This window comes from Geotrypetes seraphini, chromosome 15, assembly GCF_902459505.1.
Source record: "Geotrypetes seraphini chromosome 15, aGeoSer1.1, whole genome shotgun sequence".
Classification (NCBI taxonomy): Eukaryota; Metazoa; Chordata; class Amphibia; order Gymnophiona; family Dermophiidae; genus Geotrypetes; species Geotrypetes seraphini.
In genome coordinates this window covers 3,145,354-3,160,706 of record NC_047098.1, presented here as the reverse complement: position 1 = coordinate 3,160,706, position 15,353 = coordinate 3,145,354, and the positions used below count along the sequence as shown (strand labels likewise).

Genomic DNA, 15,353 nt, shown 5'->3' with positions numbered 1-15,353 from the left:
CTGTTAAAGTGATTTCTTAAATGCAGGTTTTATGTTAACTGGGACTATATACAAATTTCAATATGGAATTGAAAGGTAGACAAATTCATACTGACTTCCTATTAACGTAAATAATCTTTTACCCATCCTAGAGTATAGCACTAGGATGTTTCCCATATACCTTGCTGTATAAAACAAAAAAATAAAAGTAAATTCTGGTGTCACCTCAGTAACACAAGCAACAAAAAATCCCTCCAGACCGGCACAGAACGGATGGGTTTACGTTCTTCTGCCAGCAGGTGGAGACTCAGACACATTGACTTTTGGCAGTTGTACAAGTGAGCTGTGCAGTTGCATCTGCAATCAATCTGTTCCTTAGCAACTCTCCAGACTGGCCCAGTTCACTGATGGGTAGTCGTCCTGCAGGGATAATCGAATGTTTGACGAGACTGCCTAGACTAAACTTAAACATGAGTTAGACGATGTAAAGACAGGCATAAGTGCCCAAAAGGTATCTAAAGTGATCAGATAACCACTGCAGAGACAAAGTAAAAAAAACACACACACCCGTGTTCACTGACCCTGTTGCACACCCACAAAGTTCAGAATAAATACGTACATACCTGTCTCCGGAACATCAGCACCTGTCATAGAAAAGCCTAGAAGAGCTGCACAGAGGTGGCTTAAGTTGTCTGAGGGGCGGGCTACTGAACCATAGGAGGACCCAGACCCATAAGCCAGTCTACATTCATGGTGGAAAATGTGAGCCCCCCCCAAAAAAAAAACCCCCCTACTGTACTGCCATATATGTGCTACCTGCAGCCATAAGGGCTATTGGGGTTGTAGACAGGTAGGTAGAGTGGGTTTTGGGGGTGTTTTGCCGGGTTCACCATAACCTATAAGGGAGTTCTGGTGAGATGTTTAGGTGGCACCCTTTTTGTGAAGTTCAAAGCGGTGCCCCACTGCTCTGTTGCTATGTCTGGTTGGCCAGTCCATCATAATACTGGCCCCTCCCACATCCAAAAGGTCTTGTTCTGGGCGTTCGGGACTTGGATGAATTTTTGGTCAAGAATGTGGTATAAAGATAGACATAGTGGTGGTCTTGGACGTACATATAGGCGATTTTCAAAAAAACGGAATAGTTTAGACCTACTTTTCGAGAATGGACATTTTACTGGTGCCAAATGTGGGTGACTAGCGCCCTACGTCCAAATCGGATTTAGGCGTTTCTTTTGATTGTGGTCCTCTATATGTTTAATGGCTTGGTAGTACTGATGATTTTTGGATCCTTGGGTTTTTGTTTTATTTAGTTTTGGTGAAGTCCAAAGTTTGCTGTCTGGAATTTGTATCTTGCTTACTCAATGACATGGACAGCAAGTGGGACTTAAGTTACAATTAATTAGTTTCCCATTTCTAGTAGAACCAACTGCACTCTATATTTAGGTCTTAAATTCTATAGCTGTCTCTGGTCATGTGTGACCAGTAGGTTTCTGTACCTCAAGAGGATGTTGGGTTCATGCAGACTATTCCATTTCATTCCTTAACATTTGGCTTTCATTTTACCTAATTTACTTTACAGCCCATTCGTGCTGTTCCCAGAGAAGCAGCAAGAAGAGGAAGAGGAGGAGTCCGACGAAGAGCCTGAGGAAGAAGAGGAGGAATCTGAAGAGGAAGAGTCTGAGGAAGAAGAACCACCTCCCAAAAAAAGAAGGTAACAGTCTGAGTGCACTGAAGCCTGGGTTTGGCAGCTGTAGTGTGAGCAATTGCTGAGCATCAGTGTGACTAGGAAGAGGTAATCGTTTGTCTTGAAAAGGTAGCTTTAATGCCAAGATTCCTTCTTTCTCTCCCCTTGTCTTGCTCTGCTCCCTGATTCCCCATCTCCACCCCTCATGGGTTTCTGTCCTTGCCTGTGTCTGGAGATTGGATCTAAAGTAGGAGGGACATTTTATCCTGAATCCCCATTCTGATTCCTTCTTCTTCCCCTCCAAGACTGATCAAGAAAGGGTCTCTTCCCCAAGGAAAAAAGACCAAATGGACAGTAAATTACTTTTCGTTATCCAGCGAGACTAGTCCAGACTGACAGGTTATGTCTACCAATCAGCAGATGGAAGCAGATATGTGAAGTTTTTTTATGACATCATCAGTGTAACAGGTGGTGCAGGTTGACTTAGTGCAGGATTTCTGCTGAACAGGCCTTTCTCACTAGGGTTACTGCCTTCAGCCCTTGAGGTTAAACCTTGGTCTAGGTATTGTTTGCAGGGCTGATCCACAGACCTTCCTCTGGCTCAACATGGAGGTAGCTTTCCCTCTAGGGCCACAAGCTATAGTCCATGGGTTTTGCTCATGAGGCTAGTGAGGGTTGACCTTAAGGGACCTCATCTGATAGCGGAAAGAGTTTGACTCAATAAGATGCTGGAGGTATCTGGAGCCATGCAGACTATATGCGTCTGACAGTTACTAATGGCTGTGTGGTGGTGGATCCAGTCGTCGAACATGTCAATCAATGTGGTCCCAAATGTGCTCAGTTGGGTTAATTAGGTCTGGGGAATTCGGAGGCCAGGGAAGTAACTGAAAATGTTAGTCGCAAATAATGTTACATTTTCCTGTCGAAAGATCCCATTGGCCACGTACGGGTGTACTTGATCGGCAAGGATGGAGATATAGTCATATCAGTTGAGAGTGCCTTCCAGAAGTATCAAGGGCCCCAGACCATACTAAGAAAAGATTCCCCAGACCATCACGCTGCTGCCACCAGCTTGTGTATGTCCAACAAAGGTTGCTTGGTGTTTGTTCTCGGCGGTTTTATGCCTGACACTCCAATGTCGCTCAAAACATGACTCATCAGAGATCAACCCTCTGCAAGCCGGTGCAAGTCCAATGTCTATATTCCTGTGCAAATTTCAGCTGTTTTTTGCGATGAACATTCATGAGCATTGGTGCAGTCATCAGCCTTTTTGCAACAGGGTTTGCTGCACAGTCATTTTGGACACACATCTGGAAGCCCCCTGGTTCACTTGGACAGTGAGTTGTTCCATGGGAGCTTTGCTGATTGGCCCGCACCAACCTGCACTGCTGATATTCATCCCTCACATCAATGGCTCTTGCTGCCCCATGTTGGGTCGTCAAAAAAGTTCCATTTGTGTACTCACTGTATACTTTAACTACAGTAGCCCTTGAATAGTTCACAAACTTCACCATTTCTGAAATCCTGCTGCCCTTGGCCTGGTAGCTGATGATCATTCCTTTTTCAATGTCTGATAAATCATGCTTGTTCCCCTTGACAGCCACAGTTGACAGCACAGCTTGTTGATATCCCATGAGCATTCGTTCATTGGCTGTGCATCCTTGAAGTAAGAGATAGGCGTTGTCATAATGTGACTCGACTATGTAGGTTCCTTTAGTTAATAATTAGCTTTTGCATTGGCATACTGGGAATATGTCCTGTTACACTGTGTCATCAGAATTTTCACATTTCTACCTCTATCTGCTGATAGGGGACATAACATATCGGTCTGGAGTGGCCTAACAGGACTCGGGGAAATGAAATTATCAGGTAAGGGTAAAGTGCTCCTTTATTTTTATAAAGTAAAGCAACATATTGCATATTTTAATATGCAAGTGTAATGGCATTACATAAATCGTTCTCCTTCTGGTCGGCCTTCTGAAAATAAATTTTCATTTTGATGTATCTCTCATGATGTTCCTGATTGAATGTATTTCAATCCAAGAAATTGTGTGTTTATTCTCTTTGTATTTCTCAAAAAATGTCAATAAATTGAACCAAAAAAAAAAGAGAAAATTTTTTTCAACGTACAACCCAATTTGAACTGAGTTTTTCCCCCACGCCTCCCCCTGCTCAGACATTAGAAATAAATTTACATCTTCTATGGCTTTTCTTTTTTTTTCCTATTTTTTCATTCTTTATTTTAGTTTTGTGATATAAACTAAACTAAACCTTAAGTTTATATACCGCATCATCTCCACGAAAATAGAGCTCGGCACGGTTTACAAGAACTTAAAAATGAGAAAGGAAGGGAAAAGGTTTACATAAGTTTATAAATAGAGTGGAAAGTAAGGGAAAAGAAATTACATGTTAGAGAAGAGCCAGGTTTTTAGTTGTTTGCGGAATAAATGGAGGGCGCTCAGGTTCGGCAGAGGGGTAGTAAGGTCGTTCCAGAGACCTGTGATTTTGAATAGAAGTGATTTTCCCAGTTTACCTGCGTGAAGAATACCATAACATAACAACATTTTCAGGTACATCATAATAGGAAATTGTAACCTAAGAAAATACATTAAAAAAATAGTTACTGATCTCGTCCACATCATTAGGGCTATCTGATGCATTTAACTCAACAAAGAAAAGGAAGCAAATGATTAGAGCATCACAGGCTACTATTGGCTCTCATTTTAAATGTCGCTTATTTTCATCAACCACAGGTACCGTTACTGAAATTTTCTCAGATAATGATTTGTCTTTTAAAAAATTCTCCAACTGAGTTGGATCTACAAAAATGTATTGATCATTTTCATAAGAAATCGAGCATTTACACTGGAATTTAAGGAAGAAACCCGCTCCCATTGCCAAAGCCTGAGGCTTAAGTTTTAGGAACTATTTCCTCTGAAATTGCGTCTGCCTAGCAACATCAGGAAATATTCTTATCTGCGGCCACAAAACAAAGCCTGTTTTTTTCCAAAATAAAGTTTTAAAATATTTTGTTTCTCTTACACATTACCAACAAAGTGGCCCGTTTAGGTATTATATCCTTTGAAGACTCCAATTGGGAAATTTCATGACTATTTGGAGTTACTAATTGCTCAATCTCTCCTTCTACAGCGACTACCTTGGAACTCCTGGGGAAGTAATAAAGATATCCAGCAAAAATAACTCCACTTGGATCCCTCAAATACATCCTCAGGAGTTCCAAGGGGGCCAGATAATAGGAAAATTCAAAAGTCTAAGATTTTTTGATCTCATAAAATTCTCCATTTTTTCTCATTGAACATGCATTAATGTACAATTTTTTATATTGGATATCATTGTTTTTTGCAAAGTACTAACTTTCTATGGCTTTTCTAACACTGTTCCTGTCCCATCAGGTTTTCAGTGAATATGCCATGAGATGAATTAGATTTGTGTACAATTGAGGCAGTGCAAACAAATCTATCCCATACATATTCATTGATGGATATTCTGAAAACCCAATGGGACTAGGTGTGTCCCAAGAACTGGGTTGGGAACGACTGATATAGATTGAGATACATATGACCTCTTGTGTACTCTCAGTTTTTTTCCCTTTGAAGTTTTCATGTATTATTCTTTTTCTAGATTCTAGCTGCCGATTCTTGGCCTAAGAATCATACTTAATCATAAATTTCATTTTGTTTGGTTGTGCATAGTATATGCTGGATTTTGTTGCAGCATTTTGCTAAGGCTTGTTCTTTCCTTTGCACAACACAGTCTGCAGAAGAAGAAAGTCGCAGTCAAAGCACGCTCCAGGGCTCCTCCAGCAAAGCGAAGCACGCCCAAACCTAAACCTAAACCCAAATCCAAGCCCAAGCCCAAGAAGACTACCCCAGCACCACAGAGCAAATCTACAAGCACTCTGAAGAAACCTCCACCTCCTCCTCCTCCCCCTCCCTCACCCCCTCCCGCCAAGAAAGCCCCACCTCCACCTGCCAAGAATCCCACTGGAGGGTCTTCTAAAAAGCCAGCAGCTGCTGAAAAGAAAGACGTGAAGACTCCTGCCAAGGGTAAATCCAACATGAGGAAGTCCCTGAGAGCAAAGAAGTAGCCACAGAACCGAACCCTACGAGGACCCGCTGAAAAGTCACACCCATCAGTTTATACAGTTCTTGTGCATTTGGTTTTAGTACTCAAGGCCGAAAGCATCTTCCCGATTTTTTTTTTTTTTTTTTTTTGGGTTGTGTTTTTTTAAAGAACCATAACATTGAAAAAAGCTGTAAAGAAAAAAGCAGAGCCCTTTTAGGAATACTAGTTGCTGCCGTCTCACCTACCTTGCCCTCCTGCCACTGCTGCAAGTATATGTGAAAAAAACAACACTTGTAATGTTAGTTCTTGCAATAAATGAAACCTTTTTCTAGAACCTGTAAGCAGCATGGTTTTATTGATATGTATGTCTGTATATTTATAGAAAGATTTTTGACATGCAGAGGGTTTTATAAGGGTCATTTGGAACAGGTTACTTGTGTGTGAAGACTATGTAGGCACCTGTTTCCAACCTATTGTATGAAGACATATAGGCAGCTATGTATTTCAATAAAATCCTGCAGAAGTAGACAAGCCAATGTACACGTTAGCACGTAAAGAACTTGAACACACACGTCATAAAACTCTAGTAATGGTCCTCCTAGAGTCTTCCACGGATCACACCTAATTGCTCTGAGGCAACTTTGAAAGATGTCTTTTACACCCACATGCCGGAATATATGAGCAAAAAATTTGTTATAAAATTACCTCCTCGATGTAAGGGAAAAAATGTGGTTCATATATTTGAAATAGTAATAATTCCAGAAAATCCTTTCATTGACTCTAATGATGGGCAATATTCTCTGATTATGAGTTGATGGGCTTTACCCTATCCTCAAACAATGTAGGATCTGCTTCTTGTTCATTTGGAAGCAAGGAAAGCAAAAATTGCAGTATTTGGTAGCCCTTGAGGACCGAACAGCCATGGACACCGACATTTTGTCAGATCATCCTCCACCTGGGAGCAGACATCCCTCCCCTGACCAAGTGTTTGGATTAGGCATCAGGAGGACACACATTAGAAGCCTATTCTGTAAAGGTCCAGAAGCAACTACATCTCTTTATAGAACCCTAGCATGACTAGGTATCATCACACCTAACGCTCAGGCATCATTACTTATGATGGCCTTAGAGCTTAAGTGTGGCAGCAACCCATGTAAGTTACACATAAGTGGAAGCCTCATCTATAATACCTGCTATGTCATTTATGTGGGTGTTTTTCAAAATAGCACTTAGGTGGCTTGCTAGCACCTACACACAAATGTCAAAGACTAGGTTATAGATTTGTCTCAATGGCTAAGTTGAACATAGATGACGAGCCCATTGGGAGTAATAGCGTGTTGCCTTTTGGGGTATGGACGACAAAGACCCTGTTGTACTGACAGACCTGCTGAGCATAAAAGGATTCACATATAGAAGTTTCTGGTAACAGCAGGTTGTGTATCAAGTGTAAGTGTCATGTTCAAGTCTGGGTGGTCGTGTTTTAAAATGGAATAAAATTGAGTGGCCTGCATCATGTAACAATATTAAGTAATATGTTTAGTTTTCTGTGTGACATCTGCGGATTGATTTCTTTCCTTCTTTTTTGATCTACAAAAGTAACATTATTGCTTTATAGATTTCTAAATGTGAGGTTGTCTTCTCATTGGAAGGCAGATAATATAGGTGAAATTTGACTTCGTCCTGGATCATTGACTTCTAAAATCATCTGTCACACATCATCTCGCTGAAATATTTTCATTGGCGTAATTACTATATCTACAGTGGGATCTGTCGCAGCAATGGAAACACTTTTTCCTTAATATTTTCCATAGTTATTGAAGGTGACAGTTTGCTCCACCTCTTTTATATCCCTCAATCCGGTGTTTGGCCAGGCTGTTGACTCCATTGGCTGAGTTTCACGTTTATTTAGTGCTTGGTATGCCGCCTATCAAGGAGTGTCTAGGCAGTGTACAACGATACCAAAATAGGGACAAAGCTTGGATGAGAAGGAAATGCAACAATTGATAGTCCTTACTTCTATTCCCCCCTTTCCTCTCTACATAGGCTGGGTCACATGGAGGGACAGGAAAGAAGGGAGGTCGAGGGGATACTAGTTGTAGGTATCATTAAAAATTTTTAGAGCAGCCTCAAATTTCTCTAGGGTGGACTCAAGGCAAAAGTGGGAGGGAAGGGCATTCCAGAAGGAGGGGGCCGACGATTGAAAAAATGCTATGGCAAGTGGTGTCATAGGTGATTTGTCTAATGTTTGGAATAATAAGAAGATTCTGTTGGGCAGCATGAAGGAGCATATGGTAAAAGTTGCTGATCTCGAAAAGGAGGGGATGAGTATTCTGAATTTTGAAGATGAGAAACAGTATCTTGTAGGCGAGTTGATGGGTTATAAAAGGCCAGTGGAGGCGACATGATTAAATTTGCAGGCTCCTGTTATTAATATTTTGGATAAGTTGTGAAGGCGTTGTATATCTTTGTGTCTGATGCCATGGTAAAGAGTGTTGGAGTAATGTTAAATGTGTTACACTAGATGATTGGAGAAATAATTTGATGGAGCGGATCATTCGTAGAATGGAGAAGAATATTGCAAAGCAAACTTACTTGATCATCAGTAGGCTTAGAAATCTGAAAGTAAACTTACAAAATAAGAAGCATAAGACGTAATGAGGTCAGTGCAAAACTAAGGGCTCCTTTTACAAAGCCGTAGTAACAAGTCCCAGCGCAAAGAAACTGAAAGGGCTTCATCACATTTGCTGTTCAGAAATCGCTACTTTGGCTTTGTAAAAGGGGCCCTAAGAGAGTAATGAATCAAACATAGTGTCTTTACACTAACAAGGAACACTGGAGTCAGAAAAAGAAACGGTTAAAAATGTGCGACTAAATTCTTTACAGTAGACACAAGTAACGATAGCTTTTAAAAACACAGGATTGACTTACATAAGGTAGACGAACATGAATCTCGTTTAAGTCTGTTTTGTCTACTACAGTACAGTGTTTGAATATGAAATTTGGGAGAATCAAGTTTGCAGGAGAAATCGTCGTTTGATAAATTTTTCCCGTATTCTGGGGTGTTTCTGCACAAGATATGTTTAAACATTACATCACTGAAGTTCTGCATGTTCCTGCGGTCACCTGAATCTAGAGTATCTTATCTGCCCTCATTTAAGAAAAAACCTGGTGGAGATGGAATTGATCAACCATCCCCCCTATATCAGAGGACAGTCTAAATTGGACTGCTTTTTTTCAAATCAGCTAAGGAAGAGGTGGCAATTTGGTGGTTATAATGACTTTATGATCACGACTGGCATTTGAATTTATATTTTAGACACAAACGTTATTTTGTACCTTAAAAGTTCAAGTTTTTCCAGATGTTGCAAAGGCAACTCAGAAATATTGCAAATAATTTTTGTTGGAGACCTCGAAGCTTCCTCCTTGCTTAAATCTTCTTGTGAATGTATAGTTAAGTATAAGAATGAATCTTATTTTCTTTGAGCCTTCACAAGTTGTGATGCTTCTATGTAAGAAGACAATGGTCCAAGGACAAGCTGTGGCTTGGAAATGTAGGCTTAATTTAATTTGCCACTTTACAAATGGTCCTCTAGGGATTGATTTGATCTCTTTTCTCTCCCCATTATTGAGGACTAGTGTAATAAGGTGGGGTGTTTTTGTTTGTTTGTTTCCCCTATACAGTATTTGTTTATCGTTGCTCTTGTTGATTTGTATTTCCTGTATATTAACAGATTTTCTATATCGAGAAATGTCTTGAATTTGTAATTGAAAACTTAATAAAAGAAAAAAAAGGATTGACTTACGTAATATTTCACCACGTTTCCCCTCTTCATTGGTGTATTGTTGCTTTGGAGCTTTTGATTTTCAGCATCAATATTTTCAGAATATTTAAATGCCTCTTCTCCACTTTTTGTCTTTAGTAGCATAAGAGCAGTCATTAAAGTCTGGTGTGTTACTGATGTTGCCTATGGTGACACTGTTTCTCTGAACTCCATGTTTACATGCAGTCTTGATATTACATCACATTGATTTTTTTTTTTCTCCAGTTACTTTATTCCAGTTATTAATATCCCTTAACACGTTTTCTAGGCTTTTTAGACATTGAAACTGGTTTTGCATAATCCATGTTGTCCACTTTTGATCCTGACCACATGATCAACTGCCATATGGTCACTGGTTTCTACATTTAGCTAGTTTTGAGACGAAACAGGTTTTGAACCATCTAAAAATTGTACAGCTCTGTAACAGAGTACATACCAGATTTCTAGACATTATATTTACTTTGTACCCTATGGCTATCTATGAAGACAAACCCACCTGAAAATCTACCTATTTATCTTATCACCAGTACTAGGTGGAAAAAAGCCTCGGACTTAGTGATTGATATTTAGAGTGCATGAAACATCTATTGTTATAGATGTTTCATGCACTCTAAATATCAATCACTGGCTTTAATCTACCATCCACCCATATTAATCTAGTAATTACACAAAAATCACAGAAGTAGTGTCTTGGATGTTTGAGGTCTTGAGCGCAATTAGAACTCAGTCAAGTTTGTTCATAGTCAGTTGGCGAGTAATCAATTGAGCAAATGGTTTTTCCACAGACAGTTTGGTTTCTATGATGGCAGATAAAGGCCAAATAGCCCGTCTACTATCTCCGCCTCTCCCTAAGAGATCCCACATGGCTGTCCCATGTGCTGTTCTTTAATTTAGACAGTCTTTGTCTCCACCACCTCTACTTGGAGAATATTCCACATATAATGCTTTTATGTTTGAATTACGTACTTATTCTGATATCGTCATCTTGTGCTCTTTTCTGACCTGGAGAAGGCATGACCGGACCAAATAATTCTTTTTACTGGCTTTAAGATGGTATAACTCTATTTTCTTTTCTTTTAATTCTATTAACTTTAAAATGGGCTAACATGGCAACTGCCCTAATTTATCCAGGATCTCATATTGCCATTTTAAGGAATCCTCAAATAATAATAGCGCCATGTCAAGGCTTCGCAGGGTATTGTGTATAGACCCCGCTACAAGTCATAATAAAGACGCAAATGACCATTTCATGGTAATTAGTTTCCCTCTTTGGTATAGAAATCTGCATACAGTTATGACAACTAACCAATGGCAGGGAAGCTACAGAAATCTTTGATGACATCACAATGTGCTCTGACTTCCCTGAGATTACTACTTCTCCGTTTCTTCTGTGAAGAGAGTTTACTTTCAGAGCGTTGCTACATTTCGCACAGTGTGATCAGGGGACCTCCAGGCGCTGACCCAGAAGCAACGTGGCTGAACTGATCTGGCCTGTTTTATCTTTAGGAAATTCAGGTAAAGAAATATGTGGTGATTCGCCAGGGAGAGGGAGTTCACTGGGTGTCTTGCTCACTATCTGTGCCACAGATTTGAATTAACTTGGATTGACGGGTGTAGCCGCTGGATGGGCCTGGCCCATCTACCCAGCAGCTGACCTGGAACCTTCTCTGATGTGTTTGCATTTTGTGTTAGAGGGAAGGCTTCTGGGTCAGCTGCCGGTAGCGAGTAGGAACCGCTGCTGGTGACCTGAAAAGAAACAAAAACTGCATAGGTTCGGAGGTTGGAAAGGGTGAGGCTGCTGCACAGGTGGTGGGAGAAGAGAGAGGCCTGCCCATACTAGTGTTAGAGGGGGCAGACATGATGATTTTATAGTGGCAGTTTTTCTGTAGGGAACCTGGCTAATAAAATATGAATAGATGTCATTTCTTTGTGTTTTCTGTTGCCTCTTGATCTCTTTCAGGTGTTGGCGTAACATAGAAACATAGAGTATGATGGCAGATAAGGGCCGTCGGCCCAACAAGTCTGCCCACTCAATACTAACCCTCCCTCCCTGAGGTATCCATCTTTTAAGCATAACTCTGTGGTATCCCTACCTGTTTGTCCCATCGCTTCTTGAAGTTGAGCACGCTACTGGCCTCGACCACCTGGCGTGGAAGACTGTTCCATTGATCAATCACCCGCTCGGTGAAGAAGTACTTCCTGGTGTCACCATGAAACCTCCCCCCTTTGAGTTTCAGTGGATGTCCTCTTGTCGCCATGGGACCCTTTAAAAAAAAGATTTCTTCCTCCACCTCAATACATCCCGTGATGTATTTGAATGTTTCTATCATATATATGACCATATCCCATCCGTGGGCCTCCAAGAACCACGTTTCTGATATCGCCACTACGTCAAGATTGGCGTTTCTCATTTCCAGTTCTAGTATTTTGTTGCCTAAGCTACGGGCTATGGCTGTCCATTCTTTCTGTTTGCATGGAGTGTTTTCTGACTGAGGTAGTTTGTCCCCTTCAGCCTGGTCTCTGTCCCCTTCAATCTTGCCCTCAGTCTTGCCTTTGTCCTCTTCAATCTTGCCTTTGTCACCCTTATTATTGCCTCTGTCTCCTTCAGTGTTCATGCGATTTCTCCCCACTGACGCTTTGTCCATGCGATTTTTCCTCCTTGATTCCCAGTTGGAGTCTTCTCTCCCTCTGTCTCCCTCTCTATCGACTTGATTACTTACTTCAGATACTAAGTTTCTGTCTCTTACTCTACCCTCCTCCCTCCCTCTGACCCCTTTAGTATTCATGCGGTTTCTTACCCCCGAGTTACTAACCCAACTTACCTCCAGGTTACTCACCCAACTTGTTTGAGAGTGGGTCCCCTCATCTAGTTTAAAGCCTTCCGGAGCAAGTGAGCCAGGCGTTGTCCCAGGACGTTCTTCCCTCTTATGGTTAGGTGCAGCCCATCTGGCCCCTGCAATCCCTGAAGTGCCTATCCGTAATCCAGGAAGCCGAAGTTCATCTCCTTGCACCATCTCCTCAGCCACTCGTTAGTCCTCTTGATCCTTTCTTCTCTGGCTCCCCCTTTGTCTCTTACTGGTAGGATGGAGGAGAAGACCACCTGCGCTTCCAGTTGCTTCAGTTCTATGGCTTTAAAGTCTTCCTGAATTTTCTCCAGTGAGTTCCTGGCTGTGTCGTTAGTCCCAATGTGGATGAGGAGCATCGGGTAGTGGTCTTGGGGCTTGATTATTTTTCCAATGCAGATAGTCACATCCCGGATCTTGGCTCCTGGTAGACAGCAGACCTCTCTTGCATGTAGATCTGGTCTGCATACCGGTCCCTCTGTTCCTCGCAGCATAGAGTCTCCAATGATGACCACTCTTTGCTTCTTGGGAGGGGGGTGCTGATTTGTTGGGGTAGTCTGCCTGGTTTCGAGATTACACTCCCGGATGTCTTCCTGAATATCCTGAGTTCTGCTGGGTCTTTCTTGTAGGGGCTGAAATCTGTTGCTCAGGGTGATCTGTGGAGTTGATGTGAGGTTGTTGTGCTTGCTTGAAGATAACCAAGAGGATGACTGCCTTCTGTGCTTGCTTGCAGAGGTGACTAGTTGCCAGGTGTCATCGTTTCGAGTCTCTACTTGTTTGCTTGCAGAGGTGACTAGTTGCCAGGTGTCATCGTCTTGAGTCTCTTCTTGTACCCCGTTACTTCCAATGTTGCATGACTGGTTGGTTCATGATACGTCTGGCAAATCGTTCGGATTTATATTTTTTTATACTGCAGTAGGTGTGATTGGAAATAGAAACTCACAGACAAAATTATGTATCAAACTCAGCCTACAGGGATGAAGGGTCTGGTAGAGAATGACATGGGAGACAAATTTGTCGCCGTCTGCACAGGAACTCAATTTCCCAGTGAGTTTTGTTGCTGTCTCTGCCCCATTCCTGCAAGCTCTGCCTTAACTGCACAAGCCTCGAACACTTATGGTTTTAAAGTGTTTGAGGCTTGTGTAGACGAGGACAGAACTTGCAGGAATGGGGCCGAGACAGGAAAAGAACTCGTGGGGACAGGATGGGGAAATGAGTTTCCACGGAGACAGGATAAAATTTGTCCCCGTATCCTTCTCTAGTCTGTGATCTGATGCTGTTGTAGTGTGGTTTGATCTGTCCCTATATCTGTGCCCTTTAATATCTTTTAAAAATCTTTTTTGTTGGGTTGGAAAGAATTTTTACTACATAAGGGGTCAGGAATGTCTGGGTGCAAAAATAAATCCCAAAACTGAGTGAAACCAGACAAAATTTGGTGTGGAGTTAAAACTGGGAAAACATATGTTGAGTTTGAAAATTGGCCACTCATGGCAGAGTGTGTCTAAGATTCTGGCATTTCTAAAGAAATAATGCCCCCCCCCAAAAAAAAAAAAAAAAAAAAAAAAGCATCTCTGGCGAGGCAGTTCCAGCAGGTGCAGTATGGAAACATAGTGGTTAGGAGTTGCTCCTTTCAACTTGCCTCTTCTCCCCTTTCCTTAACGTCCCCTACCCTCTTTCCCTTGCCATGCCTCTGTTACTACTGGGCTGGTTCTTGGTGGTTCATATGTACATTTACGGTTCTTTATTGTGAATTCTGCTGTGAAATCTGTTGACTGTCGGCTGAACCACATAGCTTGCTGTGTGTACTGCCTACTAGTAGTGGGAAACCACAGCAGCACCTGTTGCCTTGGGGCAGTGACAATAGAAAGATTGACAGGTGTGGGTTCAGTATTAGATTCTGATGCCATTAGAAAACTCAATGCCAAAACTTTTGACTTGCATGAAAAAAAGAGGACACGTGGGCCCGCCCCATTCTGCCCTCAGCCCCGCCTGCACACAAACCTCATCTCTTCTTCCCCAAGTGATGTAATGACATCATCGCATCTGCCCTTGCTCGGAGGCCCTGAGCTCAGGGCCTTCCAAAACCAGGACCAACTGCTAGGTTTTGGAAGGGTCCGGGTTTTCCCACACATCTGGTAACCCTACTCTTATGCATCCTCAGGTTCACCATATTTATTATGCCAGGATCCTCTTGGTCTAACTGAGTGTGCCTAAGTCCAAAACGAGCGCCAACAAGTAAAACACACTCACCATTCACCCTTTAACCACACTTACTTTCTGGTAGTTGCCTACCAAGTTAGTCGAATGCAGTCAAATTAAGTGCAATTAATAAGTTAGTGGCAAGTTGTTAGTTGCAAATTATTGGTACCAATTAAGCTTTTAAAAAAAATTTTAGGCCCCCATATCAGCCAGGCATGCTTTAGACATCATTTACAGATAGGGTTACCAGATTCCCTGGACCTGTTCGGATTTCCCTGGACCTGTCTGGGGTCCAGATGGCTTTTCAAAACCTGGCACTCTGGGGCAGGGCTAGGGTGGGATATGGGGTGGGTGGGACTGGGCGGGGCTGGAGGCGGGTCTAGGGGGTTTGGTAACCCTGTATATAGAATCAGGGTCAAAGTGCCCATTTTACCATGGGATGCCAGAGTGAGTGTTTTCTACAGCTTAGTATAAGGGCTTCTAGGTTTTCTTTGCATCTGGGCCCCAGAAACCAACCAACCAACCAGTTTAGTGTTTTCTTTGTGACATGCAGTTCCTGTACTGTAGCAGCAGATGGCAGCATACAATTGCAGTGAGCCCTAGGCCTGAGGGAAAGCTGCACAGGACAGACAGACAGACAGAGCCAGCCTCAGGGAGGCAAGCAGGAACTTCCTGCCAGAGGGCTGCAGCTTAGCTGCTGGAGACAGGTGTCAAGATTTTCTCTGCAATGATACTGAGTGA

The 15,353-nt window shown here is 42.1% G+C and overlaps 1 protein-coding gene across 2 annotated transcripts in view; it reads left to right on the top strand.

The window, feature by feature from the left end:
• HP1BP3 (heterochromatin protein 1 binding protein 3) overlaps positions 1–9,547 on the top strand; it is a 53,907-nt gene extending 44,360 nt beyond the window's left edge. Inside the window, exons 11-12 of one of the 2 annotated variants that reach the window (XM_033921883.1) lie at positions 1,559–1,690; positions 5,438–9,547. In XM_033921883.1, the coding sequence (XP_033777774.1) occupies positions 1,559–1,690; positions 5,438–5,771 (466 nt within the window). In that variant the 3' untranslated portion in view covers positions 5,772–9,547. The remainder of the gene's footprint in view (positions 1–1,558; positions 1,691–5,437) is intronic. The other variant, XM_033921884.1, reaches the window with a different exon arrangement.
• Positions 9,548–15,353: the final 5,806 nt, after the last annotated feature.